This window comes from Falco naumanni, chromosome 3 (genome assembly GCF_017639655.2).
Source record: "Falco naumanni isolate bFalNau1 chromosome 3, bFalNau1.pat, whole genome shotgun sequence".
NCBI lineage: Eukaryota > Metazoa > Chordata > Aves > Falconiformes > Falconidae > Falco > Falco naumanni.
The window spans coordinates 45,806,405-45,824,330 of record NC_054056.1 but is presented as its reverse complement, the minus strand read 5'-3'; the positions used below and the strand labels follow the sequence as shown (position 1 = coordinate 45,824,330).

The following is a 17,926-nucleotide window of genomic DNA, read 5'->3' as shown; positions in this document are numbered from 1 at the left end:
ATTATGATGAGGTTTGGAGCAGTTTATTGGGAACGTTTATGATTGGCAAGAAAGACCTCATAAGTAGACAGTGTCTTCAGAGGATACCAAGCTTACATTTAAGCCTCAAAATTTCCATAATTTACATGATATATTCAAAAGTCTGAACTAAGTCCAAGATATTTAGGATGTGAAAGGCATGCAGTGAAATACATGACATTTTACACTGCCACTGAAAAACGGAGATGGAGGGAAAATGATGTCTTTCATCTGTGCAGCATTTGGGATGAAAGCTCTTCTTACCTGCTTCTGTTATTGAAATCCATTTCTCACTGTTATCAGAGTTTAATTACCAGAGCTAACAAGATTGTGCCACGAAACACAAACATGCTTGAATTACATACTTGGGGTCAATTGCATCAATAGGAAATAGCCACAGTCTCAGGTTCATCCTTGAGTAAAACCTTCATTGCAGCACTCATGATCAAATGAAGGCATTTTATTAAGCAAGACACACAAATGAAACCTTACCAGGATTGCACTCTCAGGATGGCAGCAGTTTTTACAGCCTCCTGTCCCAATATATATGATATACAACACTTGGACGTTAAGTGATAAGGTGGGAGTGAAATAATTATGGAAGTTGAATTGCTATGGCTTTTTCATTTAAATGTTTCTTTGTGATTATTGAAGGGAATCACTGTTATGGAGTATTCTATTTGGAATAAACTTGCTTTGTATACTAGATGTGTCATTGGTTTAATTGACAGTTTAGTTACTGGTTTACTTATTTTGCTCTAAATGGTAATTAAAACAATTAAAGAAGAGGGACTTGCAGGCTCCAGACACCAACAGTCACTCAAAAGCTTTGGTTTTTCTTCAGGTTTTTCATGAAACATTTCTTTATCTAGGGATAAAACTACTACAGTTTTGAAATCTCCATAAACCTCTTCTCTTCGGGTACTAAAACCACATTAAATTTCCTTCTTTGAGCTACATCAAATACTTCCCATGAAAATGATTTCCTTCAGTAAAGCTGTCTTTTAGACTGCTGTTGATAGGGATTTGTTCTTGAAATTACTTGGGAGGATACCTGTATTCTTTCCACACAAGCTGCCTGTCCTATGCAGTAGCACGCCTGTCATTTTATGTTATGTGTTTATTTGCATGGCAGCACCAAAAAGCCCCCGTTATGAACAGGGGTTAAACTATGATGAGTACTTGACAGGCCCAGGACATAAAGATGGCCTTTATGCCAAACAGCTTTTTCATATATACTTGTGGAGTTAAGAATGGATAATTCTTTGGCATCATAGTTTTTGCTATTAATGAAGTGTGGAGAGATGACAAGCTGGTGATTTTGAAAGGTGAGAAAGTGCAGGGGTAGAGACAAAGAACCAGTGCTAAGTCAGTGGTGCAGGATGGAAGCAGCAGAGCTGACATTAATGCAGCAAGCTGCCAATCTTCTGCTTCTTTGTGAGGCTCCAGAGAAAGAAGCAATTAGCCCTAGATATTAAAGGGGGTTGTGATGTTACAAAACTGTTGTTACATACATGCTGCAGGTGCTTCACACAGAGAATCAGCATTAGCTCATTTATTAATTTTGTTAGTAACAGTGAATATCTGCAGTCTTCAGCATATATGAATCTTGTGTGTTTATACTTCCACAAGTCCTTCCAATCTCTGAAACACTGTTTGGCAGCAATGACTCAGCTTCAGTCTGCATCCTTGCCATCTTTTTTTATCAAAACCTTACATACAACTCTATGAGGTCCAGCCTGGTTTGAATGCCAAAGAGGAGATGGCACAGCTGTAAGGGAGCAACATTGATTTGAAACTACAACCGTGCACACACAAAAAGTGGATTACTTACAAATCAGGTTAAAGTGCAAAATTGTATGTTCTCTTTCATTTGCAGAATTGAAAAAAATCACCATCTCTGCTTTGCAAGACCTTTTGCGCTAATATTATTTCAAGTTTTGCTCTTTGTTTTGATAGGGAGAAAAGACCTGTGAAATGTTTTTTGTACATTCAGTAGATAATTGCAGAGTACTTTTATAAACCTTTCACAATTCGTTCTGTAAAGTCAGTTTGGGAGCTGGAAGAGTGGAAAGGGGTCAGAGGCAGAGATGGGCAGATGCAATTTCACCTGAAACATTTATTGAATTGTGTGCCCTGGAGAGTTCTTACCCAGTCACACCTTCTAGTTCAGTGTTTTCTGCCCCAGTGAAAAATAGCACCTCCGTTATCAAGGCTTTTCTTTTTTTCACTCTGGTCTTCTGAAACAAATACTTTTTTTCCTCCTGTGTGTCATGGACTTAAAGTGAGCAAACTATCATAGCTATCCTTTAAAAAATAGCCATCATTTCAGTTGTGGATTACCAGCTCCCTTCCCCACTCTGCTTTTTCACACTGCCTCCTTTACCTGGACCCTGAAGCTAAACAGAAGTAGCTTGCTGTGATTGTCTCACCTGAAAAAGTTCCCTTGGTATCCATATATGCGTGCCATGCCTCCTAAAAATCCTGTCAGGAAGAGAAGGAGCATCAGTCCATTGGGAGTCTCAGCCTTCTTGCCTGCCACTTCACACTTCTGTGTGATAGACAAACTGCTATAACAGGAATCAGCTGCCAAAGATAGAAAATGTAAACAGTTTGGTTTGCCTAAGGAAGGCTCTTCTGCAGTGTTGCATATGGATGAGGTTTGCCTTTCAAGATTGAGAACCCTGCTGAAATTGATTGTGATCAATTCTGTCTAGGAGCCTACGTTAGGACATCCTGGCTCACTCTCATCAATCCAGATAGAGTTAAGGGAGCTCTAGACTTTGGACTTATCTTTCTTCATCCATTTCTCAATAAAAAAACTATCAACACTTCTCAGCAGATAACTTCCAGTGGGTGTCCCTTCAGCATGAATCTATAATGCAATTTGATGACTGCTCTTACTATGGCATCTGCTTACTGTCTCACTCACCTTCCTTCTATATCAACCTCCCTTGAGCTAATGCAAGGACATATTCAATGACTCACTGCTGGTTTTTCCTTTCCTGCCTTTCTTTTCTATCATTCTGAAGTGAAGACCAGGGTCTTCCGTTGGAGGTTGTGGCCCCAAATCACTTAGATGTAAGAAGAGCCACACAGGATCTCACCATGGCACCTTCTCTACCATGGTAGCCTCTTTCTGCCAGTATTCACATCCCCATTTATCCTTCTGCATCCAAACCATCCTGTAGCACTTAATTATTCTTGAAGCAGCTTAGCAGCCAAGCCAAATTCATCCCTGTGGTTTGAGAAGATGAGGGAAGGGGTGGGGTGGGGTGGGGTATGGGCAGGGTGGGAAATAGATCTTAAGATTGCAGGGACTACGGGAGGTTACCCAGCATCATTTTGTACCAAAACGGAATCATCTTTATCTGAACCTTTCCACAGACTCTGAAGGCAGTTTGTTCTGGAAATGAGCTATATTCGTTACTACAAAATACATCCTAATGATTAACCTAAATTTCCCACAGTGCAGATGAAGTCCATTACTACATGGACTGGACAATGAAAGAGACACCAGTTGTGACAGGAAAGCAGAAAAAAAGCAGACTCTAGCCATCAGAGACAGAGGAGAATTGGACAAGCAGTCTAAAACAGTGTTGTATGGGAGAATTGTGACCAGGGTAGAGGCAGAGCAACATAAGCAGGTAGAAGATATTTTGTCTGCTGGAATTTGGACAGGTCTGCAAACATAAGTAACACGAGACAAAGTGTTGTGAGGCAGGATGGGAAATGCACATAAAAGTAGTTGATCAAGGTTGAGCATGGCAAGGAGAGTGGAACTAGATGATCTTTACAGTTCCTTTCAACCCAAACCGTTCTGTGAATCTATGATAAGGTAAATAGCAGCAGCAGGAATATTTGTAGCAGGAAGACTATAACATAGACACCATCACTGAAATATGGTGGGATAAGTCATGTGACTGAAGTGCTGCAAAAGATGAGTACAAACTCTTCAGAAGGGATAGAGCAGGAAGGAGAAGCAGTGGGGTAGCTCTGGATGTTAGGGAGCGTTTTGACTGCCTAGACCTTAATGATGGTGACAAGAGGGCAGGAAAGTTCTGCAGAGGGATCTGGACCGGCTGGATCAATGGGCCAAGGCCAATTGTATGAGCTTCCACAAGGAGAAGTGCTGGGTCATGTACCTGGGGCACAACCACCCCACACAACGCTACAGGCTTGAGGAAAAGTGGCTGAAAAGCTGCCTGGTGGGAAAAGACTTGGGTGTGTTGGTCAGCAGCCAGCTGAACATGGGCCAGCAGTGTGCCCAGGGGGCCAAGAAGGCCAACAGCACCCTGGCTTGTATCTGAAACAGTGTGGCCAGCAGGACGAGGGAGGTGATTGTCCCCCTGCACTTGGCACTGGTGAGGCTGCACCTCGAATCCTGTGTTCAGCTTTGAGCCCCTTGCTTCAGGAGGGATGTTGAGGTGCTGGAGCGTGTCCAGAGAAGGGCAACAAGGCTGGTGAAGGGTCTAGAAAACAAGTCTTACAAGGAGCAGCTGAGGGAGCTGGAGTTGTTTAGTCTGGAGACTCAGGGGGGGACCTTATCTCTCTTTACAGCTACCTGGAAGGAGACTGTAGACTGGTGGGGATAGGTCTCTTCTCCAAAGTAACAAGAGGAAACGGCTTAAGTTGTGCCAGAGGAGGTTTAGAATGGATATTAGGAAAAATTTCTTCATTGAAATGGTGTTCCAGCATTGGAACAGGCTGCCCAGGGAGGTGGTGGAATTACCATCCCTGGAGGCATTTTAAAAATTGGTAGATGTGGTGCTTAGGGACATGGTTTAGTGATGGACTTGGCAGTCGTTGGTTAATGGTTGGACTTTATGATCTCAGAGTTTTTTTCCAACCTAAATGATTCTGTGATTCTAAATAAATTGGTGATAGCCAGTTATGGAAGCACCTTAATACTGCAAGTACACTTTATTTGCTTTAGTTTCACAGTGTTCTCTTTTAAGAGTCTCATTTTCCTTTGATGGTGTCTTAATGAATTTCTTAGCTGGACCTAAGGACCAGGCAGTGGCCAGGTGAAATCCCCTTTTTCTGCTGTAGTCTTTCAGTGTCACCCTGAGGGATTCAGTGTCTGTCTTCCCCGCTTACTCTGTCCTCACAGGAGTGGAGAGAAAATACCTTAAATACTGGCAAATCTTCGGATATCAAATGGTGGATACATTTTTATATGCTCACAGCTGGTTGAATATATATATATCCATATCACTACTTATTGTTAGATGATAAAAGGGACCATGCAATACCTGAAGTGGATAGACTCCTTGAAATAATGGTTGTTTGTGTCTTAGATGATACCCTCAGTTTCACTGGTAGATTAGTTCTAGTGCACTGTACATCTGGTATATAGGTACAGAATTAGAGCAATGACAACATGTGAATTAGAGGAGTGGGGGGAAAAGAGGAGCTGTAGCATTTCACATGTACAGGAAGCTGTTACCACATCAGTTTCATCAGACCACTGACTGGAACGTGGTAGTAGCTACTAGTACTTGCCGCAAAATTCATACCAAATCCCTATAGGAGAAATTAGGTTGCTGGTAAGCAACAAGGAGGGATACTTTCTACTAATCAATGTGAAATAAACCTTCACAGAAAGTTATTAAGCAAGAGATCCTTGTTGTTCTTCAAACTGTAATCCTTTTATGCTTTTTCCATCTGTTAATTTTTACTTTTGTGTAAAACAGTTGTTCGGTTTTGCAGATGGAGAAGTGCAGCATTTTTTCATCTGGGCCATAGAAAATGGAAATCCAGCATTTGTTAATTCCAGCTAAGAACATCTTTGCAGAGATGGTCAAACGACTCTGAGCTAGTTACACTAATGCTTTTGGAAGCATAACCACTCATTATATTAATGTTGATGACTCAGGGAAAGAAAAGTGTTCTTCACTTGCCTAATGGGATTTTTGGCCATCTTCCCAATAGCTACCTAAAAATCACTGCCGTGATTGCTTACTATTGATTTTAGCTATGGATTTAGCCATTGATTTCAGGAAGCCAGGGATGGCAGATGGACCAGCACAATACAATGCAAACAGGATTACAAGGAGAAAAAGATTGTTGTGAAGATTCCTGTTGAATATCCACTAATTTCCTTGGTTCCAATTAGTTTCCAATTGTGCTGTGGATGTCTCGTAAGAAGAGAGACAGCACCAATGCAGCAAACCACACTGGCTTGTCAATAAATGGTACCTTGTTGCTTCAAACTGGCAAGAAATGTCCTTACAGTCTGGATCTTCACTTAAATTTGGTTACATGGCATGGGGCACCGAGAGACAGCCCTTACATCAAGGGGCTCACAATACAGGAGGCAATTTCATTGATCTAGGTAGGGTATTGCTGACTGAGCATAAGGAGATGCTGTACTTGAGAGACTCAGTGTGATAAATGCAAGTTTGTAGGTAATGAAGGTCTGTTCTTGCTGAGAAGGTAGTGACAGAGTACAGGCTGGGTTGTTTTCTGTACTATCCCATTGGGGGGGGGACAAAGACGCATGTGAGAGAGTATGCTTGAAATTGCCTACTGTTAAACTGCTCATCAGAGCTGGGCAAGGTCAGAAAGCTTCACGAATGCCTAGACTGAAGGTGCTTCCTGATACTGCTTCTCTGGAGTGTCCTTTGATGTTGCTAAGGAAACTGGAAAGGAGAAAAAAGAAAGATGCTCATAGTTATTCACATGAAAGATTCTCAGATGAATGAGGGAGGCAAACTATTTTCTGTTTAGTAACAGGGCCAAACTGTGGCTCTAAACTACAGACCTCATTACACAGGGGAGAAATGTGAAAAGAAACCACATGGTAGCAGCAAAAGGCCTGCACTTTTGACAGCCTCTGCTGGATTCCTTTTTTCTTGATCTTGGTAAAGCAGATCAGCTGCCTTTGAATGCAGGCAGTGTCCAGTTTCAGTCCACCATCTGAATCCTTCAGTGACAGACACCCTTGCCCCACCTTCTGTACCACCTGACTTGCATCTTCCTGACCACACACAAATCCTGTATAGGACCCTGTATGGCTGTAATTAAAGTAATATTTCAACACAACCCATCATGGGATTTTAACCCCACAACCTCCCTGTGATCTATTATCCCCATTTTCAGGGGATAAATAGAGACAAAAGAGGATTTAAGTGATTTTAGAGAAAGAGGAAAAGGTGGAGAGGGTTTTGGCTGGGACATGAATTAAATCTATATTGCTAGACTTCCAGTATCATGCACTGCATCTAGGCATGGTTTCCACTTGTATTAGTCTGCTACATTCCCCTTTATCCCGTCATGATATGAGTTACACTCTTCTGTGTTCTTTGCCTCTGGCTTCCATTTCTCTGACTCGTAGTAGTCTGACCCAAAGCCTTTAGCCTACAAAATAGCTAGGGATGCTCAATGGGATGTAGAGATACAGACCTTTTCCTGTAACTCACAGGGGAATGCTCTGTTGAAGTCAGAGTTAGGAAGCCACAGAGGGCTTGGGTTCCTTTGCTTTGCTTTTCTTCCTGGAATCCATCCATTCTCTGATGTCATTTTATCAAACCAGATTTTCATAGTCAATGGATGCAGTTAAAAAAACAACAACAAAAAAACACAAGAAAAACCCACAACCTAAGGGAAAATGCCATAGACTGGGGAGACCTGAGGCCATTGAGATGACAAATCGAAGAAAACCAAGGTGTTCAGCCTACTCATCAACCTGTTCAGTTTCAAATAGCTGGATCCCGGACTCATGAAATTTATGTATGTTCCAAGTAAGTCCATGCCCTAATTCACCACACATGCTACAGGGAAATAAAAAGCAGTTGAAAAAATGTGAGGTCATCCTCAAGACTGTGTTTCATTTCTTCCTTATAGTCACCCCATCCCCAAAGTACATCCTAGGTTCTGGATCTTCGAAATGTAAAATTATTGTTAGTCCTTTAAGCGTGGAGGATGTGCAGTTTGCTATGTGTATGTCATCTTCTAAGTGAGAATTCCTGCAGAATGGCAACCCACATATTCTGAATTATGCTGATTTTTCCAGCCTGCTTCTCTCCCATGCAATCTTGCCTGCTATTTGACTGTCTTTGAAACTAGCAGAGAAAATTATCACATCAACTGCAAAGTTCCTGATAAGCTAGCATTTTCACTATCAGGACACTGAGCTTGACAATTTCAGTAAATTTCAGTATCTCTGCCTAATACTTCACTGCCTTCTACCAAAGGGATTCTGTTCAGAGAGAGTGATGAATCGGTGTAGACTGAAGAGAGATTTACATCCACTCTCCAGTTAGTTTAAACCGTTGTCAACAACTAGAGACGCAGCAAGGAGGAGAGGATCAGATTCATCAATATTGTGGAAACCTGCCTATATAGAAACTCTTTCTCTGCTATAGGAAAAAATAGTTCTGTTGCAGGAAATCATGCAGTTAAACCAGTTTAATGATATTGTACTCAGCTAAAATGCTTTTTTTTTCCCCTACTAAATGATTTGGAAACAAGTGCTAATACTTTTTTTTTTCTTCTGACCTATTTTTTATTAAATTGTATTAAACAAGATTAAGTATGCGTTTGCATCAGCAACAACATTTCACAGTCAAATGCTGGATGACAGAAAGATCTAGCTTACTTTCTCTCCAATTCCATGCCATGAATCAGTGAATTAATTTACCAGTGGATGTGGAGAACAGTGTCATGAAGCCTGTTTTATAACCAGCCATCAGTAGTGTGCAGTGAAATTCTTGTAATGAGCAAATCCATCAGACAGACAAACTGCTTTGAAATGTGGGCATCGTAGAAAGTAGAATAAGTCCCAGTCCCAGTTCCTAAGGACAGTACCTGCCAGTATTGACTTATATGATTTGGGGGGGTTTGGGACACTTCATGATCTATTATAAAAAGTTCCTTTATTCATGTGAATAATTCTTGTGATAGTAAAATAACTTGCACATATAGGAAGTACTTGCTTGAATAAGATCTACAGAACTGAAACCTATGGGGATGACTTCAGTTCCTAACGAATCCATCATTCTTAGTGAAAATCTTAGATTTAGTTGATGAGGAATAATGCAAAATCATGTGCTATTTGTAAATCTTTGCTATAAGTTAGTATAGATCTACCTACACTAAGCATCATTCTCAGACTTATTTCAGTAGAGCCTGAAGCCAGAGAAGAGCTTACAGCTTTCAGCTGAGTGCCACAGAGGCCTGACGTGCCTGGATGGCAGAAGTCAGGCATTTAGCAACAGCAGAGAAGTCACCAGTGCAGCTGTGTGACAGAGAATGGGAAATCAGCGCAGCAGAATCTCATTTCTTTACAGACCTGTCCAGCTTCTGAGTGTGAACTAAAATACTGGATAGCCAAGAGGGGACTATTTTATGGTAAAGTGTTAAAACCAGGGGAAAAAGTCCTCTCCACCTCAATATTTTTTTATATTTAAAAACATTAAAAATTTTAATAGTATTTGTCAGATAGAACACTATGAAAAAAAGCCCTAAGTGTGAGCATTTGGACAATCTGGCAACACTGAAGGAAGGCTTACTGAGAAAAGCAGCTGTGCTCAAAATAAAAATGATCTCTGAAAAAGAACTATTTTAAAAATTGATATAGATGAACTTCATTCATGTATGTTTACTAAACTTGGAGATAACAGCATGGAAGTGGGAGAAGCACCTTTTGCTTGTCAAAAATCGAGACAATGTGACACCAGAAGTGTTGGGGTGTGAAGCAACAACCTGCAGGGCCTGGCCCACAGTAAAAAGCTTCAGAAAAAATAATGAATGCCAAGGGGTTCTGAGGGACAGAGGGGACTCTGGGACTCTAGGATGTCTTGATGGCTTAATTGCCATGTCCTCACTGACTAAAATCAGTAAAAATGCTGCAAGATTTCTGCATGTGTTTTGCAGTTTAATTGTAGTCTTTTAAACTCTGAAAGACCAAGGCACAATAGTTCCAAATATCAGGGAATCACCAAAACTGACAATCAGAGTACATTAAGCTGCATGCACACCATTAGTACCATTCATGCTTCTGTGCCTTCATTGATGATCAAATTCCTGGCATCCAAAAGTCAGCTGCTGCTGGTACAGACAGAACTGCAAGCAGTGTTCTGTATTTCATAACCCTGAGCTCAATATCCATTATTGCTCCTTATGGCAATTTTAAAGATGTGCTTTATTTAAGTAAGCTTTTCTTCATTGAAATAACTGTAACAGATGTTTTATGTTCTGTTTGTTTTGCTATGTGGTAGCACTGCAGAGAGATTTAATTAACTTCCCAAGTAGCATATTTCTAGAGTGAAAGTAAACAAGAAGAAATCAAAGCATTTTTCCAAGGGGAAGTCAAGTTATGCATTCAAGGGACAGGTAGATTTGCAGTGCTGCCCTTACTAATTCTTTACGTGGTGTCATTGTTTGCAATGGGAAGTGTGCATCACATTCCCAAGACCTGTGTGTGTTATCACATTGGTGGTAACGGAGTTTGATTAATACTAAAGCTATGGATAACTTATCTTTGTTCTCTTGAACCACAATTGCCTATATTCCTCTCATATTCATATGTTTTTATGTATCAATAATCCTTGTCTACTGTAAAGATTAATAGATACCACAATTAAAGATATTATTGAAGAAGGGTATTGGGTCACATGGCTAGAATGAAATTACTGTTCCTTGAAGAACAGTAGTGATTTATTTTTACAAAATTAGAAAGATTTTAAAAAATTCTTGCTAGCAATTCCTTGAAGTTGTGTTGTGGAAACTTCTTACACTACATACCTCTTGATAAGCAAGGCTGCCCCAGCAATGTTTCTTCAAAGAGTTATAATAATAAAAAGATTATATATTTTAAAGCTTTTTGTATACTGAGTAAATAAGCCCAAACACTGTATGAATTCAGTAGTTAAGTATCTGTCATGATTTTTGCCTTGCTTGTCATCGTTAACAGAACGATAGATCCACCCACGAGTCACTAGCACCATGACAAACCATGTTATGCCAGGATGACAACTTTTCTCATCTAAATGAAAAAATAAGTCAAGAAAATGTCACTGTTCCCAGGCTGAAGTCTTCTGACAAAACAAAGCTAATGACACCACAACAGTCTTTCTCAACAGATGCCTTTTACTATAACTTTGATTTGAGAAACATGCTTTGAACACAGGATATTCTCCAAGGCATTAATCATGAATAGAGATCGCAGGGCTGATTCTGTTCTCTGCTTTCCAAGTCTGGATATATAGAGTTAATTTGATGGTATCTCTATTTGAGGATCAAACCATTTTGAACTGAACTAGTGGCACAGAATATGTTTGCTAACTTAAGAATTTGTGCACTATAATGATGTAGGATTTCTTCTGCATATACAGCACATTTTTGTCAGAGTATCTTGTGCTCCACGTATGAGAAAAAAAAAAAACAACAAACCACCACCACTGAATGCTGTTTGAACTGCTTTTAGCAAAGCTAAACACTACTTAGGTTGAATTATTTCAGCCTGGAGTAAGTTCTAACAGAAGGCTTGGGGTTTTAAGCTGCTGAGATAGTGAAATGAAAGGTGCTTGGTATGTCACACAGTTAAATTCAGAGGTGTCAGTAGACAGGCTGACAGAAGACTGATGATGTCAGAGGACAAGAGACAGAAGACAAGCTGAACTATACCAGAAAATATTTGCTACATATATTGGGCTATTATCATATACAAAGAGAATTTATGTTAAAAGTAATAAAACCAGAGATTAAGCCGGCTAGAAAAGCTAGGTTGAATGTTTACGTTGATGCCTCAGGCAGATAAAGCATGAGCTCACAGTTAGGAAAGTGATTAGTTTGGTTTGAGATGGTCAACACTTCTATTCCTGCCCGTTTAAGCTGAGCTGTTGCTGTGCGCATAGCTAAGCCTGAGCTCCCTGCGAGGAGTGTCCTGTCATGTATGGTGGGGCGCGCTCGGTCTCCGACACGGTTATTTTGCAGAAAAGGAGCAAGAGCATGGAGAGATTAATGCAGCCTATGCAAGGTTGTTCTGGAAAACCGTGGTGGAAATAAGATGTGCCAGGTTTCATGCTATCTTTCTGACCATTTGACTGTCCTTTCTCTCAGTCCTGACCCAGAATGTTCATTTGTTGTCCTAGAAATAACTGGCAGTAGCTATACCTGCTCAGCTAACCTTACCGGCTGTTGTTGTTGCTTTTTCAAATCAACATAAAGCATTTTCAGATCCCTGCAGTGTGCTTCCATGGTTTCTTATCTGTGTTAAGAGGATCTCCGTGATGTTCTTCCATTGTTTCTTAGTTGCACTATGAAACCTTGACAATCCGTATCTCTTCTTTGCAGTGCCATCCTGCCAGTGTATGCATCTCCTTCCAGGGCACATATAGACATGTGGTTCTGTTCTCTTTGCACATCTTTTTTATTCCTTCACATAATTTTTTCATGCCAGTTTGTCATCAAGTGTTGTATTTCTGCCCACTCATTATTTAGTGGACAGTAAATAAATGGCATAACACAGAACAGCACGTGGAAAAAGTACACCAGGGACTTGGTAGACTGGGTGGTTGTACGTGGAAGACTCAAAGAAGTATTCCAGCTTAATCCCTGCCCTGTCAGATGTTATTTCTTACTGGGAGGCTGATTCTTCAAGCACTTCTGTGCCAAAATCCCACATACAGTCAGTTCTGTAATGAGGACTTGCAGTTTCAAATCCTTGGACGACAAGGGTTTCTTTAGCTAACTGAAGAGGTGCCCCAGGCCTCTCTTCAGTCTCTGCAGAGGCTCTTGTAAGTGATGGTTCTGTCAAGACACTGAATGACACTTGGCTGCAGGCCTGTGATTAGCACTGCTGATGCGGATGAACCTGTTCACAGGTTTAAAATTAAGCACGTGCACTGGCATTAACAGGATCAGGAGCTGAACTGACACTCTGTGCTTGTGTTGTGTGCACTGTTTCTCAATACCAAGGGAAGCCCGTTTCTGCTTCTACTGGTTTTCTTTCAGCTGAAATCACAAGGCTGAAAAATCCTAAATGTGCATGGGAATGCCAGAAGCTACAGTAAGTTGTTAATAATTTAGAGAAGTAATTTACCTCCAACTGATTAGTACTTTGAAACATTGTATTTTGTTGACCACAACTTTAAAATGTTTGGGTTTTGTTCTTCTCCTATGTCTTCTCTCCTGCTGAATCGGTAAGGTGGACAAGATGGCCAGTCTCTACAACATACATGTCCGCACAGGTTGCTTCTGTAACACAGGAGCCTGCCAGATGCATCTGGGTATAAGCGATGAAGACATCCAGAGGAACCTGCAGGTTAGTTTCCGAATGAGATTACATGATGTACTGCCCATGGAAAATACCTAGATTCAGTGACCCAGGAGACATCTTCTGACTATCAGGTTTGAAGGGGAGAAGAAAGTCTGGCTCTGCATCAAAAAATCCCCAAGTAGTTAAAAGCTCAAGTGTATCATGTCCTGTAGTTTTCGGTCTCTGCAACTTTAAGAATGAAGGTAAATTTGATTTGTTTTCTCTGACTTTTCAACTCAATTGCCATGTTAAAGAACTAAATTAACTGAAATTCAGTTCATTGAAATGGAGTGTTGAAACAAAATCATTTGATGGACCCAAAGCAGAATGTGTTGCTTGTTTTTATTTCATTGGAAAATACGAAATTGTGGCTTCTTGTTGTGATTTGGAATTACATGAAATCCAGGCTTCCTGCAGAACAGAAGTTCCTGGACAATTCATCTCATGTTGTTCCTTAAGTATCCTTAATTGTGCTTAATAATGTTCAAGTATTACAGACCTATTGCTGTTGGATGTTACAGTTTAAAAGGCATACACAAATTGGACAAGAAACAATAAATGAGAACACACAGTGAATCTCAGAGAGTAAAGTAAATTTAGGTGACACCTGCCTAAATTACTGCTCTGTTAGACTGTTAGAACACGAGTGTAAAGACTGTTTTCTAGATGACTAATGTTTTCCATAAATTGTCGTTAGAAGATGTATAGCAGGATGTATTACAGTGAAGCGGGGGGAGGCTTCACGTCTGCATATTTGTCAGAGTTTGAAACTACAGTAAATTAATACAGAGCAATCCAAAATTTTGTTAAAGGTATTCTTCAAAAGATAAAAAATTGTCTGTATGATATTGTAGCTCCCTTATAATTTCAAAGAGACATTTAGATAACTTTTGCAAACACATTTACATGCAAGACTGATAGCATAAGTTCTTAAATGGGGAGAGATCTTTAATACCTTCCTTGGCAAAACGGTGCTTTGATTTACCAAGGAAGCTGTGTCCTCTGAGAAGGGAAAAAAAGATCTACCCTTCTGCTGGAGTGCAAAAAGCCAAATGGCCAGCTGTAATGCTCTTGGATCTCCTTAAAGAAGGAGGATTTTCCTAAGGAGTGGGTGGCCCCTTACATATCTGTATCATTTAAATGGCAGTAGGTCAAACCCAAACTTACAGAGAGACACTTAATCTGCCAAAAATTGTATTCTAAGGTGGTGCAGTCAAGCAGTCGTTATTTTGGGACATCTCATTCCCATCAGTCCCTTGAGAAGGATCTGGATGAGTCATTGACAACATTAGTGTATAAGGGAAGACATCTTTTACCACATTATTTGCACATACACTTTGGTTTCACCTTTTCTCAGGGTGATGACTGTGTTCTTCCTTCCCTGGAGAGGATTTCCATCTATAAAATGCCTGTGAGGGATGACTTTCTGTCCTCCAGGGTCCCTGGAGAAATGTGGTTAGCTTTCCTAGGATGTTACATAGGAACTTACTTATTTGCACAGTAGAAACCTCTTAGTCAATCAATTAATACTTTACAGAAAGGTTACAAGTATATTAACAGATGCAACCTAATTTTGCAAATTTTGCATCTGCTTTATTGTCAAGGATAAAAGCTACATCATATTACATTAAAATATTTACTACTGTATGTAGTAAATATGCTTTGACGTATAGGTTTGGGGTTTTTTATTTATCCTTGTATAAATGGCATCTGTGTTCATTGAACTGTGACATTTCTTGCTTAAAAAAGCCCTCATGTAAATAAACTATTCACACTTCCATTTTTACGTAAAAGAAATGTGTAAATAAATGAAATTCTGAGGGGAAAATAAAATAGCTGCTGCACTGTCAGGAATAAGGATGCTGATTTAGGACTAAATCTTGTGTCCATTGGTGAGCTAGTGTTAGATGGATGAACAAAAGAGGTCCCTACCTTACCTCTCCAGAGGTGAGTGGCAGCATTCGCTGACCCAGTTACTGGAGGAGAAACTTCTTTAAGGGAGATTTTTCCAGAGGCTGCTCTATGAAAGACATGTCAAATAGAGGGGTGTCACCATGGAAGTCACTATTAAGGTATTTGAGGGATTTTTCAACAAAAATGTTGTAAGTGGAAACCTGTGTTCTTCAAAGGAGGAAGTGCTAGGGGGAAGGCCGTTCCCTCCACCCTGAAAGCAATGTGTTGACTGGCTCAGCCAGACAGATTTGCTGCATTGCCCAATGATGAGGGAAGTGACTTTGGATGCTGGAGCTCTAGATTAAAGTCTCTGCTTTGGTAATATCCCAGACCAGTTCTGAGCTCCGTGGCTATCCATTGACCTGTTTAACACACATCATGAATAAGCCACTAATGATATAAAATGGAACTGTTCTGACAGAGAATATAAAGAAAACTTCCCCAGAGAAGTCATAGTTTGTTCCTTATTTGAATGTAATATCCTAGTTTAAATCCTGGTGAACTATGCAGATGAGACTGGAATATACCTGGAGGCTACCCTAGCTAATAGACCATCCTGGGGCCTACAACCTTTTTGTGATTCGTAATATGGTTTTGAGAAGTCTCTTGCCTTAGGGTAGACTAGGACATCTCAATCAATCTTCATCCCCACTTGACCAAGTAATAAGACAGTTGGGGGTTTTTTTCTCCATTTTCTCTTTCTATTCATGAGTTAACCTTGTATTTTTGAAAACAGTTTTTCAGGTTAGAATTAAGAGACTCAAGAGACTATGTAAGATTAGAAGGAGATAAAGCGAAGTCTGTCATAATAGCTCTTCGGTTTTCTTCCTATTTGAAACTAGGCTGGCCATGTCTGTGGAGATGATATAGACATAGTTGATGGACGTCCCACGGGTTCTGTGAGAATATCCTTTGGCTACATGTCTTCTTTTGAAGATGCACAGAGTTTTTTGAAATTCATCATAGCCACCAGACTTTCAAAATCAGACACTGAGATTCCTTTCCAGTCCTCTGTTACAAAGCTGAAAACAGAGTCTGTCCCAGATGAGCACCCTTCCATTAACAATGCGGGTAAATTGTCTGCAGTACCACACACCTTGGTCAGAGAACTTGGGAATAATTTGTCTGCGACAAAGACGGCTGTCAGTGGGCACCCACCGGAGGCTGAGGCAGAAAGCATAAGGGCAGCTGTTTCTGAGACTGCAGTACCAACATGTAGAAGAGGTGGCAAGCCCATCAGTGTCACCAGGATTTACCTCTACCCAATCAAGTCCTGCTCCGCATTTGAGGTATGTGCTTTGAATCATTCTTATATATTTTTTATATATATATATATATATATATATATAGTGTTTTTCCTTACCCCTGTTGGACATGTCATCCAGGAATAGCATGTGTTAGAGATATTAGAAAGCAGTACCCGTTCTTCCTTTTCTCCAGTTTCTAGGATCAAGTCCTGCATGCTAAGGTACTTTGAAGGATCTTCAATTAGGCTGAAGTCACAGGATGCAAATGTATCTTCTGCTCTCCCCTCCCCCCCAACAGACAAATCTGCACATAATGTGCAGTCTGTAAGAAAATAGTTGGATTTGCAAAACTTGAGTAAAATATAATCAAGTAATTAGTATGCTTTTACAGAATGACATGTGATGGACTTGTAGGCATTGATGGGTAGGCAGCAATTGAGAAATAACTTGATTAACATGTTATAATTGAGAGAAGGCTGATTTACATTACAAAGAAATGTTATCATTAAAAATACATTTGCAACAGAAATATGACATTTAAGTGTTACAGCACTATTTGAAAGTTCACTCTTTGAAGATTTTAATTGCTTTTTTACCAAGTTAATAATATCATCACCTTAGCTGTGACTTTTTTTTAAATAATGCATGATGAAGTAGGTGTACGGTCCACACATGACCTAGAATGTGACTCTGCTTAATACCATACTGGGAAGTGATTTAATGAATGTCAATAACTGTGTAACTTTCCCTATGAAAACTTACTGATGTAGGTCACTGTCTCACATCTAAGTGAAAATTGGGGTCAAACCCAGTGGCAAATCACCTGCATTTAAAATATGGCTTCTCAGCTGATTTGACCATGATTTATTATTTTTTCCTTAATGCAAAAAGAGGCTGGGGAATTAAGGCAAACACTATTAAATGATCAACAAAACATTTGTATTTTTAAATTTGGCTCAGATTATGATGTCTTTAATACAGAGGCACAATCTTGAGCACTAAATGAGACCTAAAGAAATTATTTCCACCTGTTATTAACCTCCCACTAAATCAAACTGTTTAGAAAATTAAAGTAACCCACATTTCATGTAAAAATCTTTTAACCTTTGTTTAAGTGTTGCAGTTATTATAGCTGTATTACAGAAGGCCGTGACAGAAGCTGCTGAAGTACGCTTTAGCGGTATTCAAGCCCCTTTGGGGTTGATTTCTATTTTTAACATGCAGGCTGGTGTTGTGAGATACATACCACAACATTCAGCGCTAGGAAGGCTTTGAAGTGATTGTGCTCAGGAGCAGGTAAGACGTACCTCAGCATGAAAGAAATCTGATGTTTTCCCACAGTCTGGGCCAGGTTTCTTCTCTTCAAGCTCTGTGAGGGGAAACGTGTGATAAATTCATACAAATTTGGTACTCCTCGGCAAACAGAAGTGCATTTTTTATGGAG

General features: G+C 40.0%; 1 protein-coding gene across 1 annotated transcript in view; it reads left to right on the top strand.

The window, feature by feature from the left end:
• The window catches only part of MOCOS (molybdenum cofactor sulfurase), a 232,959-nt gene that overhangs the window by 179,982 nt on the left and 35,051 nt on the right, over window positions 1-17,926 (top strand). The window contains exons 7-8 of the mRNA XM_040586176.1: window positions 13,172-13,288; window positions 16,078-16,524. Coding sequence (XP_040442110.1) covers window positions 13,172-13,288; window positions 16,078-16,524 — 564 coding nt within the window. The remainder of the gene's footprint in view (window positions 1-13,171; window positions 13,289-16,077; window positions 16,525-17,926) is intronic.